This window comes from Podarcis cretensis, assembly GCF_951804945.1.
Source record: "Podarcis cretensis genome assembly, chromosome: 1".
In the NCBI taxonomy this organism is placed as follows: Eukaryota; Metazoa; Chordata; class Lepidosauria; order Squamata; family Lacertidae; genus Podarcis; species Podarcis cretensis.
Genome location: NC_137170.1, coordinates 132313090 through 132327717, shown reverse-complemented (window position 1 = coordinate 132327717; position 14628 = coordinate 132313090). Strand labels below are relative to the sequence as shown.

Sequence of the window (14628 nt, the reverse complement as noted above, 5' to 3'; positions counted from 1 at the left end):
CTGTGGTCTCAGCATATATCCCATCAGAAATCCAAAATGCACAAGAAGCCGCTCTTCCTGCTCAGTTCGTGTTTGCGGTAGCTTGGTCTCTCATGTGTTATACATGCCCTTTTAAACATGACAACATTTCAATTGATGTGAGGACTGATGTGGTGGCTGATGTGGGTGACTTCTCCATCGATGAGAGTCACACCCTCACCATTTTGTAGTCCAGTCATTCTTTATGCTCTTTTCAATGTGGCAGCCATTTTGTGTTATCCGCAGCCCCGTGGCAGCCATTTTGTGACTGGTGCCCACAGAACTTTCTCGAAATTCCAAATGTGCCCACAGCTCCAAAAAAGTTGGCGACCCTCGGTGTCCACAAAATTGTGTATCAGCACTTCTGTATATTTCATTAGAGGTCCACGGCTTTCTACTCTATTAGAATATTTTCCTGCTTAAAGATTTCGTATCCAACGTTGGCATTTTAAGCATTCCAGCAAAAGTGTCTCTTAGAAACTTCTGTGCCTAAAAATAGCTGACCCAACTCATTTAAGTATACTTCCTTCCTTCCTTCCTTATAATCTTGGAGTACTTACTTGGCCCTCTTTTTGAGGAGGCTTATCCGAGTCTCACACTTCCAGCATAATGAGTTTCTTTACAGTTTATTGTTCAGTGTGATGTCTGAGGCTTAACTATTTCATGGAGAACAATTTCTCTTTTTGATGTGTGGGATTCCTCAAGCATGTCCCTTTCTTCTTCCAGTCAGCTGAGATGTGCCCCTTTTAAAGGTGAAAGTAAGCAGCTGATCTGATGTAAAATTAAATTCCTATAGATATGCACTCAATCCAGCCTGAACTTGAATTGTTGAGATAAGTATAGTAATTCAGATGGATGTGTGAGTGCCGGCCTGCAATTCAGTTGGAGGCAACTCCTTGTAGTAACTTCAGTTGAACAGACTTATAAGTGCAATCTACTTGGCTCCTAAAATACAGTACTTGGACAGTATTTGTCGCACAGCTGGGATAAGTGTGTTTTGAACACCACTTGGACCTTGCTTCTTCTTTCTTACGTTCTATAAGAAAAACACACAGTTCCCTAACTGCACATTAAACATATACAGTCGACAGTAGTCAGTTGCATTTATATTAATGTGTCACTGCAGTGGGGTTCCTTATCATTACACATTGGTAGCACTAATCTTGCTGACTGGAGCATGCTGAACGGTATATCCCCAATTTTTAATCTGGAACAAAGTATTTGATTAATAATGTTTGATGTCAACAAAGAATGTGTGGCTCTTATCAACCTAAAGATCGCTTTAATGATTTTTAAAATTAAAATGGTTATCTGTGAAATTTCAGGCTTCTATGTAATGCAAAAATGCTTGAAAATTCAATCTTAAATTAAAACGAATTCTCTATTAAAGATAATACATGCACATGGTCCTAAAGCCACATTTTTCAGAGTCATTTGCCATTCTGGAATTTGTATTTTTGTTGTTACTGTTAATTTCTGTTGCTCTTCTACCTATTCCTGTTCAGTTACCTTATACTCTGCCATGTAAACATGATAACCCATGACCCCTCTGGTTTGCAGATCTTACAAACCAGAGAAACTCCGCATGTAGTATGTGGATTTTCAGATTAACGTTGTTCAAATAAAACAGGAAAAGTACCCTCCTTTGTTCTACTAAAGAATGCCACACATATAACATCACCTTGGGTGGTTCTCTTACAAAGGGAATACAGTGGTACCTCGGGTTAAGTACTTAATTTGTTCCGGAGGTCTGTTCTTAACCTGAAGCACCACTTTAGCTAATGGGGCCTCCTGCTCCTGCCACGCCACCACAACAGGATTTCTGTTCTTATCCTGAAGCAAAGTTCTTAACCTGAAGCACTATTTCTGGGTTGGTGGAGTCTGTAACCTGAAGTGTATGTAACCTGAGGTACCACTGTAAGGGGGAAAAACACTGCTGCATACCACAAGGAAGTTAAATGAGTGTTTCCCAAACTTGGGTCTCGAGCTGCTTTTGGACTACAAATCCCATAATCCCAGACCCCTGATCTTGCTAGCTAGGGATGATGGGAATTGTAGTCCCAAAAGCACCCAAGTTTCAGAAACAATGAGTTAAACTAAAACTCAGTTCAGAAAGTGAATGAAACAGCTGCCTGATTGATTGCCCCCATGCAAAAAAATTGCTGATTATGAGAAGGCTGTGTATTAAGGAGAAGGCTTCAAGATCTTTAACATCAAGGTATGAGCGGGTGGTGCTGTGGTCTAAACCACTGAGCCTCTGGGGTTGCCGATCGGAAGGTCGGCGGTTCGAATCCCCGCGATGGGGTGAGCTCCCGTTGCTCGGTCCCTGCTCCTGCCAACCTAGCAGTTTGAAAGCAAGTCAAAGTGCAAGTAGATAAATAGGTACCGCTCTGGCGGGAAGGTAAACGGCCTTTCCGTGCGCTGCTCTGGTTTCACCAGAAGTGGCTTAGTCATGCTGGCCGCATGACCTGGAAAAACTGTTTGCAGACAAACATCGGCTCCCTCGGCCAGTAATGCGAGAGCAGCGCCGCAACCCCAGAGCTGTTTGCGGCTTGACTTAACCTTTATCTTTACCTTTATGAACATTCTACCTGTGGACACATCAGTGGAAGGATGGAGGGAGGAGAAGACGCCGAGTGAAAAGGTAAGGTAATGGAAGTGAACCACCACCACCCTGTTTGCTGAGCATTTGACAGTAGCCAATTCTACAAGTCTGCATCACAACTAGAGTAAAGTAGTACTCTGTTAATCTTCCTCCTGTCCTCTGAGGTATAAAACTAGGAGGGCAGATGTATTATCCGGGAAGTGTTCCAACTTCATTAAGTCCAAGGCATCAGTGGTTCCAGCATGCCCACTGCCAGAGGAGTGTCACAAGCAGAAAAAAAAATCTAGCATCTGCAGGGAAAGGATTAAGGAAAATTAGGAACTCATCAGCAACTGCAGGTTTCTTTAGTGGCATGCAGTAGCTCACAGCATTTGCCAGTGATGAGAGCCAACTTTTCAAGTCTCTATGGAACAGACCCCCCCCCACAAACCTCCACCCACTGCTATCCTCCTGCATATCTGCTGACCTCTCAACCAGGACGGGAACTTGAAAAGACACTCACTGACAAGAGGCATAGAGCTAAGAGACAGAGGTCAATGGTGGGGTAATACAGAGCAAATTAAAAAGCACTCCACAATTCTAAATGGCTTTGCTGCAACAGAAGCATGTTCTGACATGGTGCATAAGCTGCCAAGGCTATTTTCCTCCCTCCCTTTGTTCAGAAGATTTCATAATTTTGTTGTTGTTCTAAAGTCAGCATGTTTGTATAGGGTATGCAACTTCTTAAAAGACTAGAAGGCAGCCTAACAGCAGAGGAGTTTTAAAAATGTATCTGCAAGATTCAAGTCTTTTTGAATATAAGAGGATTTTCATACAGAAATGAAATGTTTATTTGCCAAGCTGAGATCATTTGGGAATTTTGCAGGTGCTTTGCAGCCAGGTGCTGTGAAAGAGTTTCCCATTTGAGCACCCTTTGATGAGCAGAATTGCATATAATTCATGATTTCCAAGATATGGTGTGATTTGCAAGAGATGGAGCTTTCAAAAGTTGTCCGAGGACTTTTGACATGAGCTTCAGTCCATCAAGCACTAGATATTTGGCTACCCAGCGCGACTTGTTTGCCTGCATTTGAGGGTAAAATTGCTTGACTTCACAGTGACCTTGATGCTGATATTATAGCAAGTCCAAATGAGGTGTCCAATATGCCATCTGAGAGAGTTTTGTGGGATCAATTTCAGTTAATGCAGTCTGAGAACATGGACAAAGTACTTGCTGATTTGCATCCATCCTCATGATCTCTCGACCCTTGGCCGATTAAAGCTAGCCAGGGAGGTTTCAATGCACGGGTTCAGACTAGTAAATGTCTCATTACTAGACGGAGAGATGCCTCTGGTTTTAAGAGAGGCTATTATACAACTTCCCTAAAGGTGAGAACTTCAGAGCAAATTGTGCTGGACAATTATAGGTCAACACTCCTTTTCTGGGTAAGTTGACTGAGAGAGTAGTGGCCATGCTACAAACATTCTTGGAAGATACAGATCATCTTGACCGGCTTTGGAGATGAATTGGCCCTGGTCACTCTGATGCATAGCTGTCAACTTACAGATTGGAAAATAAGGGACCAGCAGCCTTGAAAATAAGGGACCAGCAGCCAAAATAAGGGACCTGCAGCCTCACCTGTTCCAGGCACTCCAGTCTTCCTGTCCCCCTGCAGTCTGGTCAAACTCATGCTGGTAGCTTTGAGAACACTGCCCAACCAACTTTGTAACCAGAGGTTCAACTGAATAGAATCTGAATCACATGCACCACAAGGCCTATGTAGCCTCAACTTAAGATGGCTCCCCAGCCTGGCTTTGCACTGCAAAGTTTGCAGCAGCATGTGCAACAAAATGGCGTCCAGCATTCAAAAAACCCCTCAGCTTGCATTAACTAGCCACACACAAAGCATGAAAGCTCCACCCCCCAGTCGTTCTTAGACTTCTTATTGGGTGAGCAACACAGCCAAGCAACACAGTTAAGGCCTCCCTCCTCCCTGGCCAGCAGGCAGGGAGGGAGAGGAGCTGCTTCCTTTGAAATTTAAGGGACATCATTTAAGGGACATTTAAGGGACATCCATCAATAAGGAACAGCAACGGGACATGGCGCTGGAATAAGGGACTGTCCCTTCAAATAAGGGACACTTGACAGCTATGCTCTGATGGATGGGGGTGTCAGAAATGTTCCTTCCCAGAGTGAAAGTGAGGGATCCGAGGCCCAAGGAGCGGGGAGGCAGAAAGAGATGGAGGTTTGCTTTCTTCACAGGCAGAGAGTGAAGCAAGCCCCTCCTCCCCTGGAATACTAGTCATAAATTCCCAGGGAAATTTAAGGCAGGCAGAGGAGCCGCAACTTTCAGACATGCTTTCAGAGGAGGAGATGCAAGCTGGATGGTCTGTTCCGGAATTTCCTTGCTTTTGGAGAGTTCAGGCTTGGTGTCAAGCCCACAAGAGGAGCAGCAGCCGATGGCGTATTTCCTGTTGGAAAAGATCCCACACTCCAGTGGGCTCAACTGACCTATCTAGCGAGGAAGATTGAGCGGTGTACTCGGACTGAACTACTGTGTAAATAGCAATAAATCTGGACGTTATAAAACCACCAGCCTGTTGTCTCTTGGTGTGAGGAAGAGATCGTAAATCCTGACGGGGGAGTGCAATCCTGCTGTTGTTACTTGATCTCTCAGAGGTATTCAAGATGGCTGACCATGCTGTCTTCCTGGACCAGCTCTGTGGGAAAAGGTGGCACTCTCCCTCAGTGGTGCCATTCCTTCCTGCAAGACCATTAACACAGAGTGACTTTGAGTGACTGTATGTCAGCCCCCTGGCATATGGGCTTCCCCTCAGGGTACCATCTCGACCCCAATGGTTTTAAACAGTTGCTTGAAGGTGATGAGGGGTTGGTGATGGGCCAACAAACTGAAGGTGAATCCTAATAAGCCAGAAGCCCCATGGGCAAGCAGTTCCCAAGTTTGGGAAACTGGCAGATTGCCTGTTCTTGACAGAGCTGTACTCTCCCTGAAGGAGCAAGTATATAGCTTGAGGGCACCTCTTAGATTCAACATTGTCACTGGAAGCAAAGGTGTCCTCAATGGTCAAGGGAGGGGTTTTTTGGGTTTTTTACCAGCTGTGACTAATACTCCAGCTATGGCTGTTCTTGGACAGGGCTAGGATGGAGGGAAGAAAAGATAATTCCCTCGGTAGAATTACAGATTTGGAGTAGGACACTTAACTACTGGCTTCACCTAAACTCAAATCCTCCTGGTCTAATATCCCTAGTGCTGCAAGATTGTCACAAGAGCACCTGGACTAGCATTGTCTATGAAAAACTTTACTCTTGTGGTTTATCACCACAACAGCTACTCACTTTGGGTTTTAGTAAAGCAAACAGTCTAATTTGTCAGCGCCTAAATGATATTAGGGACGCGGGTGGTGCTGTGGGTTAAACCACAGAGCCTAGGGCTTGCCGATCAGAAGGTCGGCAGTTTGAATCACCACAACTGGGTGAGCTCCCGTTGCTTGGTCCCTGTTCCTGCCAACCTAGCAGTTCGAAAACACGTCAAAGTGCAAGTAGATAAATAGGTACCTCTCCAGCGGGAAGGGAAACGGCGTTTCCGTGCACTGCTCTGGTTCGCCAGAAGCGGCTTAGTCATGCTGGCCACATGACCTGGAAGTTGTACGCTGGCTCCCTCGGCCAATAAAGCGAGATGAGCGCCGCAACCCCAGAGTCGGTCACGACTGGACCTAATGGTCAGGGTTCCTTTACCTTTACCTTTAAATGATATCAAGCATCAGAACAACTTGGCCACAATAAGGAAATTTTGCCCTTGGTATGGCTATTTTCCACCTACCCATTTCGACTCTCTGGCACCCTATCTGCATAACCTAGCAATTCTAAAATATAGACACACTTTTACTCTCACAAGATTGAATGTATTGCCCTCGGCGGTACTTGAGGAACGATTCCAACAGATTCCACACGAAAAACGCTTATGTCCCTGTGGAGATGGCAGTACCAAATTGGTGGCACATGCCCTTGCACTCTTTATAAAGACTTGAGGAATGAGATTATCACCCCTCTTTTATTGTCCATTCCGGGTCACCCAACCACTGCCCCAGTGTCCTTTCTCTTGGCAGATGAAGATGAGCAGGTGACAGCAAAGGTTGCAAGGTTTTTAGCTGGGGCAATCAGAATAAGATCCATTATTTGACAATTGAGTCAAAACTGTAAAATGTATTTTATATAATTGACTTTTTATTTCTATTCTTTGTATATCGTACAGTTGTTTTATTGCTATGGCCGATGGCTGATGCAAATAAAGATTCATTCATTCATAATGGGAGTGAACCACCAACACCATCAGCCTCCAACAGTCAGAAGTGATGAGAGATATGGTCCAAGAACATCTGGAAGATGCCAGGTTGGGGAAGTTTGACTTAGACATTGACTCCAGTCCTTCCTTTTCTCACTTCCTGCTAGACTCTATTCCCTATCGGATTCAATGCACATGAAAAGTTGGGAAGAAAGTCCAACACCGTCGCATTTTATTTCAAAAGCGGGTGATTATTTAGAAGGAAGCTGAAAGGGAGAACTAAATGGGCTAACTTTCTCCAAGGCACTTGGGAAGCTATTTTAAATCATTATGATAGAAACTCAGCTAGAATGTATATCAACAGATTAGGAAATGTACTAAAAAAAAAAAAAATTCAAGATGATGCCAGCGTGATTAATGAACAGAGGCAAGGAAGCTATAAAAAGCAGAAAGGCTGACTTCAGAAAATGGAAGCCTTCCCCAATTGAGAATAGGGAGCAGCACAAACTCTGCCAAAACTCTGTATGTTGATGACAGGAGTACAAAAAAAGAAAGAATTTGGAGCCACATATTGCTAAAAACAGAGGGACACAGGTGGTGCTGTGGGTTAAACCACAGAGCCTAAGACTTGCAGATCAGAGGGTCGGTGGTTCGAATCCCTGCGACGGGGTGAACTCCTGTTGCTCAGTCCCTGCTCCTGCCAACCTAGCAGTTCAAAAGCATGTCAAGTGCAAGTAGATAAATAGGTACCGCTCTGGCAGGAAGGTAAACAGCGTTTCCGTGCACTGCTCATAGTCATGCTGGCCACATGACCCGGAAGCTCCCTTGGCCAATAAAGCGAGATGAGCACCGCAACCCCAGAGTCGGTCACGACTGGACCTAATGGTCAGGGGTCCCTTTACCTTTATTGCTAAAAACATTAAGACCAACAGGAAGAAATCTTTAGAATATATCAGGGGGAAGCCGGACAGGATGGTGGTTCGATCGTTAGATGACAAAGGAGTGAAAAGAGTTCTAAAGGATGAGAGGGATATTTCAGAGTATCCAAATTAATTATTTGTGTCTGACTTCGTTAGGGAATATGTAGAAAAGATACCCTGCTTGAACTGGTATCATGACAGTTGTCGGAAACAGTGGAGGGCGGGAAGAGTGCTAAGGGTTTCCCACAAACATCTGGCTGGCCATTGTGAGAATAGTATGTTGGACAAGATGGTCACCAGGATTTTATTATCGTCTGAATTTAACAGGAGAATAAAGTCCAATAAAGTTGGCTAGAGTTGAAGTTTCTTGAAAATTAACAAGTCTCGAGGTCCAGTTTGCACAGACGCAATAGTTCTTAAAGGAAAAAGTAAAAGAAACTGCTGATTGTCTAACAAAATATGCAACTTGTTGCAAAAGTCTGTCTCCATACCAGGGAATTGGAAAGTAGACAACCTAAAGATGGGATTTAGGAGGGGATCCAAACAATCACTGTCCAGTTAGCTAATCTTCAGTTCTGGATAAAGTGAGAGGAAGCATTAAGGTTAGAATTATTAAGCTTATAGAAAACTAAAAAAAGCTTAAGAATGAAAGATGTCTTGGAAAAGATGTTCTAGACAGTGGTACCTCGGGTTACATATGCTTCAGGTTACAGACTCTGCTAACCCAGAAATAGTGCTTCAGGTTAAGAACTTTGCTTTAGGATGAGAACAGAAATCGCGCGGTGGTGGCAGCTGGAGGCCCCATTAGCTAAAGTGGTGCTTCATGTTAAGAACAGTTTCAGGTTAAGAACAGACCTCCGGAATGAATTAAGTAATTAACCCGAGGTACCACTGTATAGCTTTCATGAACCATTTTTTCTCCCCCAACTGAGAGTCCTGAAAAAACAGCTCATCATAAATTAAGGTTCCAAATATGTGAACAATCATCTACTGCAGAACACAAATTAAGGGACGTAAGCAATACCTAAACTTTGCACATGGATCACAAGTAATGCTAAACCATGGTTTATCAATACAAGGATGTGCCACAGCGAGACTTGGGAACATGTGCTCGTTCCTTCCCCTGGTTGCATGGTCACATGAAGAGAAGATTGGAAACTCCCACAGTTAACACTACAAGCAAACCCTAAAATGTGGCAAATCTTATCTATGGTTATTAAAACTAAGGTAAATATAAGAACCCTGGTCCAGTCAAAGGTGACTATGGGGTTGCAGCGCTCATCTCGCTTTCAGGCCGAGGGAGCCAGCGTTTGTCCACAAACAGCTTTCTGGGTCATGTGGCCAGCATGACTAAACTGCTTCTGGCGCAATGGGACACTGTGACGAGTGCCAGAGCACATGGAAACGCCATTTACCTTCCTGCCACTAAGACAGCTTAGGGAAGTATGGTTTCTGTTAATCATAGCTAAGATTCACCGCAATTTGTCCAGTTAACTGTGGTTAGCTTATGAGTTACATCCAACTTTACACTCCTGAGAATTCAACTTTTTCTGGTGTTCATGCAACAAATGATAACACCATCAGATTCTCTAAAAGAACAGACATCCAGGAAAAAAAAGGAACTTAATTTGGCAACCAGTGTGGTCTTAGGAAGTGGAAAAGATCACTGTGTTAACCTGCTGGAACGTGGAGCCTTCCCGACACGCATTAGTCCTTTTGATGGGAGCTATTGGTTTAAAATCTCAATATACATGTGTTTTAGAAAATTAAAATAGAAAATAGCAAAGGTTTCTTTCTTTTGGTCCACTTTGCTAATTAATATGTCAAAGCTCGTAAAGGAGGACTCATCAGCTTTTCTCCAGTACTGTATCATTTTAAAGAGCTGTGTCAGCAGAGAGCTCAGCAGACAGTCAATACATATTAAGAGAGTCGCAAGCATTAAATCAAAAGGAAAAAGGAAAAGAAAGAAAGAGGGAGCCATATGAAAAATGAAAATAAAGCAAATAGCTGTGAGGCTAATGGAATACCATTTGTGACTTTGCATAAACAAGGGGAAAGGGCAGCATTTGCCCAACATAAACAATAACCTGTACATAAATCCTTCTTACCAATTCCATTATAAGTACTATAACACACAACAGTTAGTTGCACTTTTATAACAGCTCAAATTAAGAGAGGCATCTTGTGAGTTTTTGTGGCAAATACACTACAGCACTAACCACCCATGTAAACGCAGCTTGCTGGAATATGGTATTTTGCAGCAATTGTGGCTCAGTAACCTTGCCACCATCCCAACATTACACCACATACCCCAAAGGGCTTATTACTTTTCCACTTTGCCTCCTACACCCTTGAAAGTATTGTCTAGAAATGCTGCAGATTGGACAGGGGGGAATATTCACCTCCTGGTCTCTTCTTCGGCTTGCTGCCCCCATTTAAGACTCACTGCTTCCAGTTCACTGTGGGTTCAATAGTAAACTGTCTAGCCAGATGAAAGCGTCTAGTAAATATTATTAGGAATCATTTGCAGCAGGCGGCTGCTTTGGGGAAGATGAGAGTGCTGTGCCATTCCACTCTCCTCCATTCAACCTAGTCTTTCTGAGATCTTCATGAATGGTAAGAACTGGTGCCTAAGTTGGCTTGTTTGCCTCTTCTTTCTCACCCCTTTTTCCTTTTGTGTCATCTTAGGCCTCCAGGCAAGAACAGTATTTGTGCTGTTTGTTGGTTAAAACTTAAATTAATATTGAATGTTGGATCTTCCTGTTTATATCAACACAACAACAGCGCCAATGCAAATTAAAATAACCGCAGGATGGAAGGGGAAAATGGGGGGGGGGGGGGGGAGAGGAGTAGGTCAGCACTCAAAGATTTAGCCATATAAGTATGCTATATAGGTTAGTAAGCTAAAAAGCAGAGCCATCACCTTGCCAACAAAGGCCCGTATAGTTAAAGCTATGGTTTCCCCAGTAGTGATGTACGGAAGTGAGAGCTGGACCATCAAGAAGGCTGATAGCCGAAGAATTGATGCTTTTGAATTCTGGTGCTGGAGGAGACTCTTGAGAGTCCCATGGACTGCAAGAAGATCAAACCTCTCCATTCTTAAGGAAATCAGCCCTGAGTGCTCACTGGAAGGACAGATCCTGAAGCTGAGGCTCCAATACTTTGGCCACCTCATGAGAAGAGAAGACTCCCTGGAAAAGACCCTGATGTTGGGAAAGATGGAGGGCACAAGGAGAAGACGACGACAGAGGACGAGATGGTTGGACAGTGTTCTCGAAGCTACCAGCATGAGTTTGACCAAACTGCGGGAGGCAGTGGAAGACTGGAGTGCCTGGTGTGCTCTGGTCCATGGGGTCATGAAGAGTCAGACACAACTAAACGACTAAACAACAACAACAACAATGCTAAAATCTGCAATCCACAATATGCAGCTAGTTCACGCATACTGAGTAAGGACCTGCCCAGTCTACACTAATGGGTTGTCAAGATGGTGTTTACTTTTCTAATGCTGAAAAAAATGATGAGTTTGGCAACCAATAGGGAATGCCTAAGTCACTGCCTGTAAATTTTTGTTCTGTTTCCTGGAACAAGGGAATGCAGACAGTGGTCTCTCTCCAAAAGGAAAACAACAACATGGCAGTATCACACTATGTATGTACCCGCCTGTGACAGTGCATTGCCTGCAGCTGGAGGAGGAATGTATTGTCTCTCCCCCCCCCCCAAATAATCTCTGCTCTGTGGAGTGCAATACAGAGCAGAGGCTTTAAGCAAAGAGAGCACAGCTTTCCATTGGCTATAGTTCCATCGGCTATAGCAGTTTCCCAAACTAGGATCTCCGGCAGTGTCTGGACTACGTCTCTCTTTTTTTTAAAAAAAATAATATTTATTCAAGTTTTAAAGGTTACAAAAGGAAAAAAGAAAAAAACACCAAATTAAGCAAAAAAACAAGACAATACATCACAATAAGTAAAAACAAACAAAAACAAACAACAAACAAACAGAAAAATACAAACAATTAAAAAACAAATCAAACCTTCCCATAACTTATCTTTCATTTGCTTGTTTCCTTGACCTCCCTTTTTTGTATTCTAGTTCAGTTAGATATTTCAGCAACTCCTTTCCATCTTTGTTTATATCCTAATAATTTATCTTAATATACTGTAATTTTACATTCTCTTTCACCAATTAACAATCCATTTTTACTTAGTCCTTTATAACATTTCTGCTAAAACCACATAACTTCATTCCAGCATCCTTCTAACATTCCTTCATTTTACAATGTTTCTGTAAGTAAACCTACGTTTCATCATCTCTAGCTAGCAGGACCAGTGGGAGAGTCCAAAAACATCTAAAGACCCAAGTTTAGGAAACCCTGGGCTATTGTATCCGTTTGGGTAGTGTGGGTAAGTAAAGTAGATTCTGTAATATATTGGGGGGGGGGCACAATTTAAAAGCACTGTGGATTACATTTAGAAACTAATACATGTTTCAGTTGTAAATACTGCCACTGGCAGGTGTCTGGAAATCCATATGGTTCTTAAAAGGAATACATCTGCTTTCCATTTCTATAAATGTACCCCCCCCCCAAAAAAAAAAAGTGTGACCAGCAATTCTGGGCTGTGTTAAGTTGTTATTTTTTCTCATAGGTGTAAGGGCCAAATTTTCGTGGACAGCCTTGAGCGTGTCATACTACATGCCAGGAGAAAGTGGTAGAGACAGCAAGAATGTTATAAAAATGTGGATATGTTTGGAACCGAGGGCTGTCAACCCCATCAATAGTTTTAGCGAAATTACGTACAACAACAAGCAGGAACAGCAGCTCCCCAGAGCTATGCATGTATGGATAAATAAATAAAGAGGAGATAGAAGGCCCATCACAAAACATTATAAAACCCACAGCTGGTCCAAGAAGACCAGCTGTAATCTGATGGCTGTTTTTCAGAAACCCAGGGTTGTTGTCTTTCTAATTTGCTCTTGACACTTATGGATAGGGAAAAAACCACCCACCCACACTTGGAGCTTGAAATGGTAGATTCTTGATTTTCTGAGCAACTCTTTGCCAACTTTTATGTCTGCAATGGGATTTGTTCCAATGTGGACTGACAGGAAGGGCTTGCATTTATCGTTGGCAAACTTAAGGCAGCTGCAATATTTGCAAGCCTCCTTCTGAGTAATAACAGGGCACACCTTTCCAAATGATGAGTCACTTCTTGGAAACTTTATTGTATTCTCCTCAATGAAGAGAAAACAGAAATTTCAGGTGCAAGGAAAACAGAAGGTACCAGCTGAGAGAGAACCTCAGTTTCAAATAAATGAGAAAATCTCTTTAGTATAAAGGTGAAGGAAAGGATTGGTGGAGATGGGGAAGGGTGGAAGACAAGAAACATTAAAGGGGTATTGGCTGAGGAAATATGAGCAGCCTAAATGTCAAAAAGGCTGAATAGAAATGTCATGTATTTCCTAGAATTATTCACTATTTGTATATACTTTAATTCTGGGGGGGGGGGGGGAATCATTTTTAGGGCATATGAATGTGATAACACTATTTTTCTAACGCTTGCAAATCTTTTTATCTTATACAAAATGACGAAGTGTCCCATACCCTTTTCAAACAGGGCATAGCTTCTGAAGATAAGTAGAAAAGGTACCAAAATATTTCTCTCTGACATTCTGTTTCTGAGGAAGTTAAGTAATTTTCTAAACTTGCATAGGAGAACTTAAAAATGTTTCTTAGCTTGTGAGCTTCTTGCCTGATGCAATCAAGAGTAACGCTCACCGTGCGAATGCTTCCAGTATGAAGAAGGGATATATTTATTGTCCCTCCCAGACAGACCCCATGTTGCAGGACCAGTTTGAATCCAATAGATACTAAATACTTCAGAACAGAAAAGTAAGGGGAGTTGAGGAAAAAATATGGACTTTAATATTTTTTCCTCTGCATGATCCATGGATACTCATAAACAAGTGCATTCAGGCCAACTCAAATTATGAAGTAAGAAGTTTTCATTCAATTCACATTCCAAGATCTCCTGAAAAAACTTGTAGTTCCATTTACTGAACAAGAAGACACACTTTAAAAAACCCCACACAACTCTACATTTCTATTTGGTGTGCTTTCATAATCAAGACAGAACAAGTAGGTTGTCCCAGAGGCATTCCACAATATATAAAGGGAGAAGATCCAAAACTCAGAACTAATACAAGACCTTTCAAATACTTTGCCTGGGCCTGTACAGAGCAGCATTTAAAGCAAATTTAGTTTGTGTGAACTAGACAAGAACTCTGTGCAGCATAGTCAAATCAAACCAAGAATCTCTTACCTAGTTTATGTTCAGTCAACAAGCAAACATTGCTTTCATCTGGCACTGAAGAAAATGGAGGGAAAAGAGAAACAGTTAACAGATATTGTCATGAATCAAACATTTATTTAACAGATACTCAGTTTTCCACCAGCGCTTAATCCTTTCTTAGCAAAACTTGTTAAGGTCCTGTTTTTGGTGCCCAAAACACGTATAAAAAATATTTCCTAGAAGCCAATGGAAGGTATGTACTATTTATGTTATAGAAACGCCAAAGGAGTATACAAATTCATCATATGTTATAATCTACAAAAAGATACACACAGGTCTTTTTCACAGATTTGGGAATCTGTTCAGTGTGCAAGAGAATTGTCTGCACTTGACTGATCCTGACACAAGTCCTTATCCATACATATTTGCATGGATTGCTAAACTTCCTATTGTATGATTACTAAACTTCCCATTTTGAAACTTACACACCATCCAGATGCTTAAAGCTCACA

The 14628-nt window shown here is 42.5% G+C and overlaps 1 protein-coding gene across 2 annotated transcripts in view; it reads right to left on the bottom strand.

Moving 5' to 3' along the window:
- The window catches only part of PARD3B (par-3 family cell polarity regulator beta), a 652714-nt gene that overhangs the window by 328305 nt on the left and 309781 nt on the right, over positions 1-14628 (bottom strand). The window contains exon 16 of one of the 2 annotated variants that reach the window (XM_079976360.1): positions 14147-14191. The exons of the other annotated variant lie outside the window; for it this stretch is intronic. Coding sequence (XP_079832486.1) covers positions 14147-14191 — 45 coding nt within the window. The remainder of the gene's footprint in view (positions 1-14146; positions 14192-14628) is intronic. 2 annotated transcript variants of the gene reach the window in all.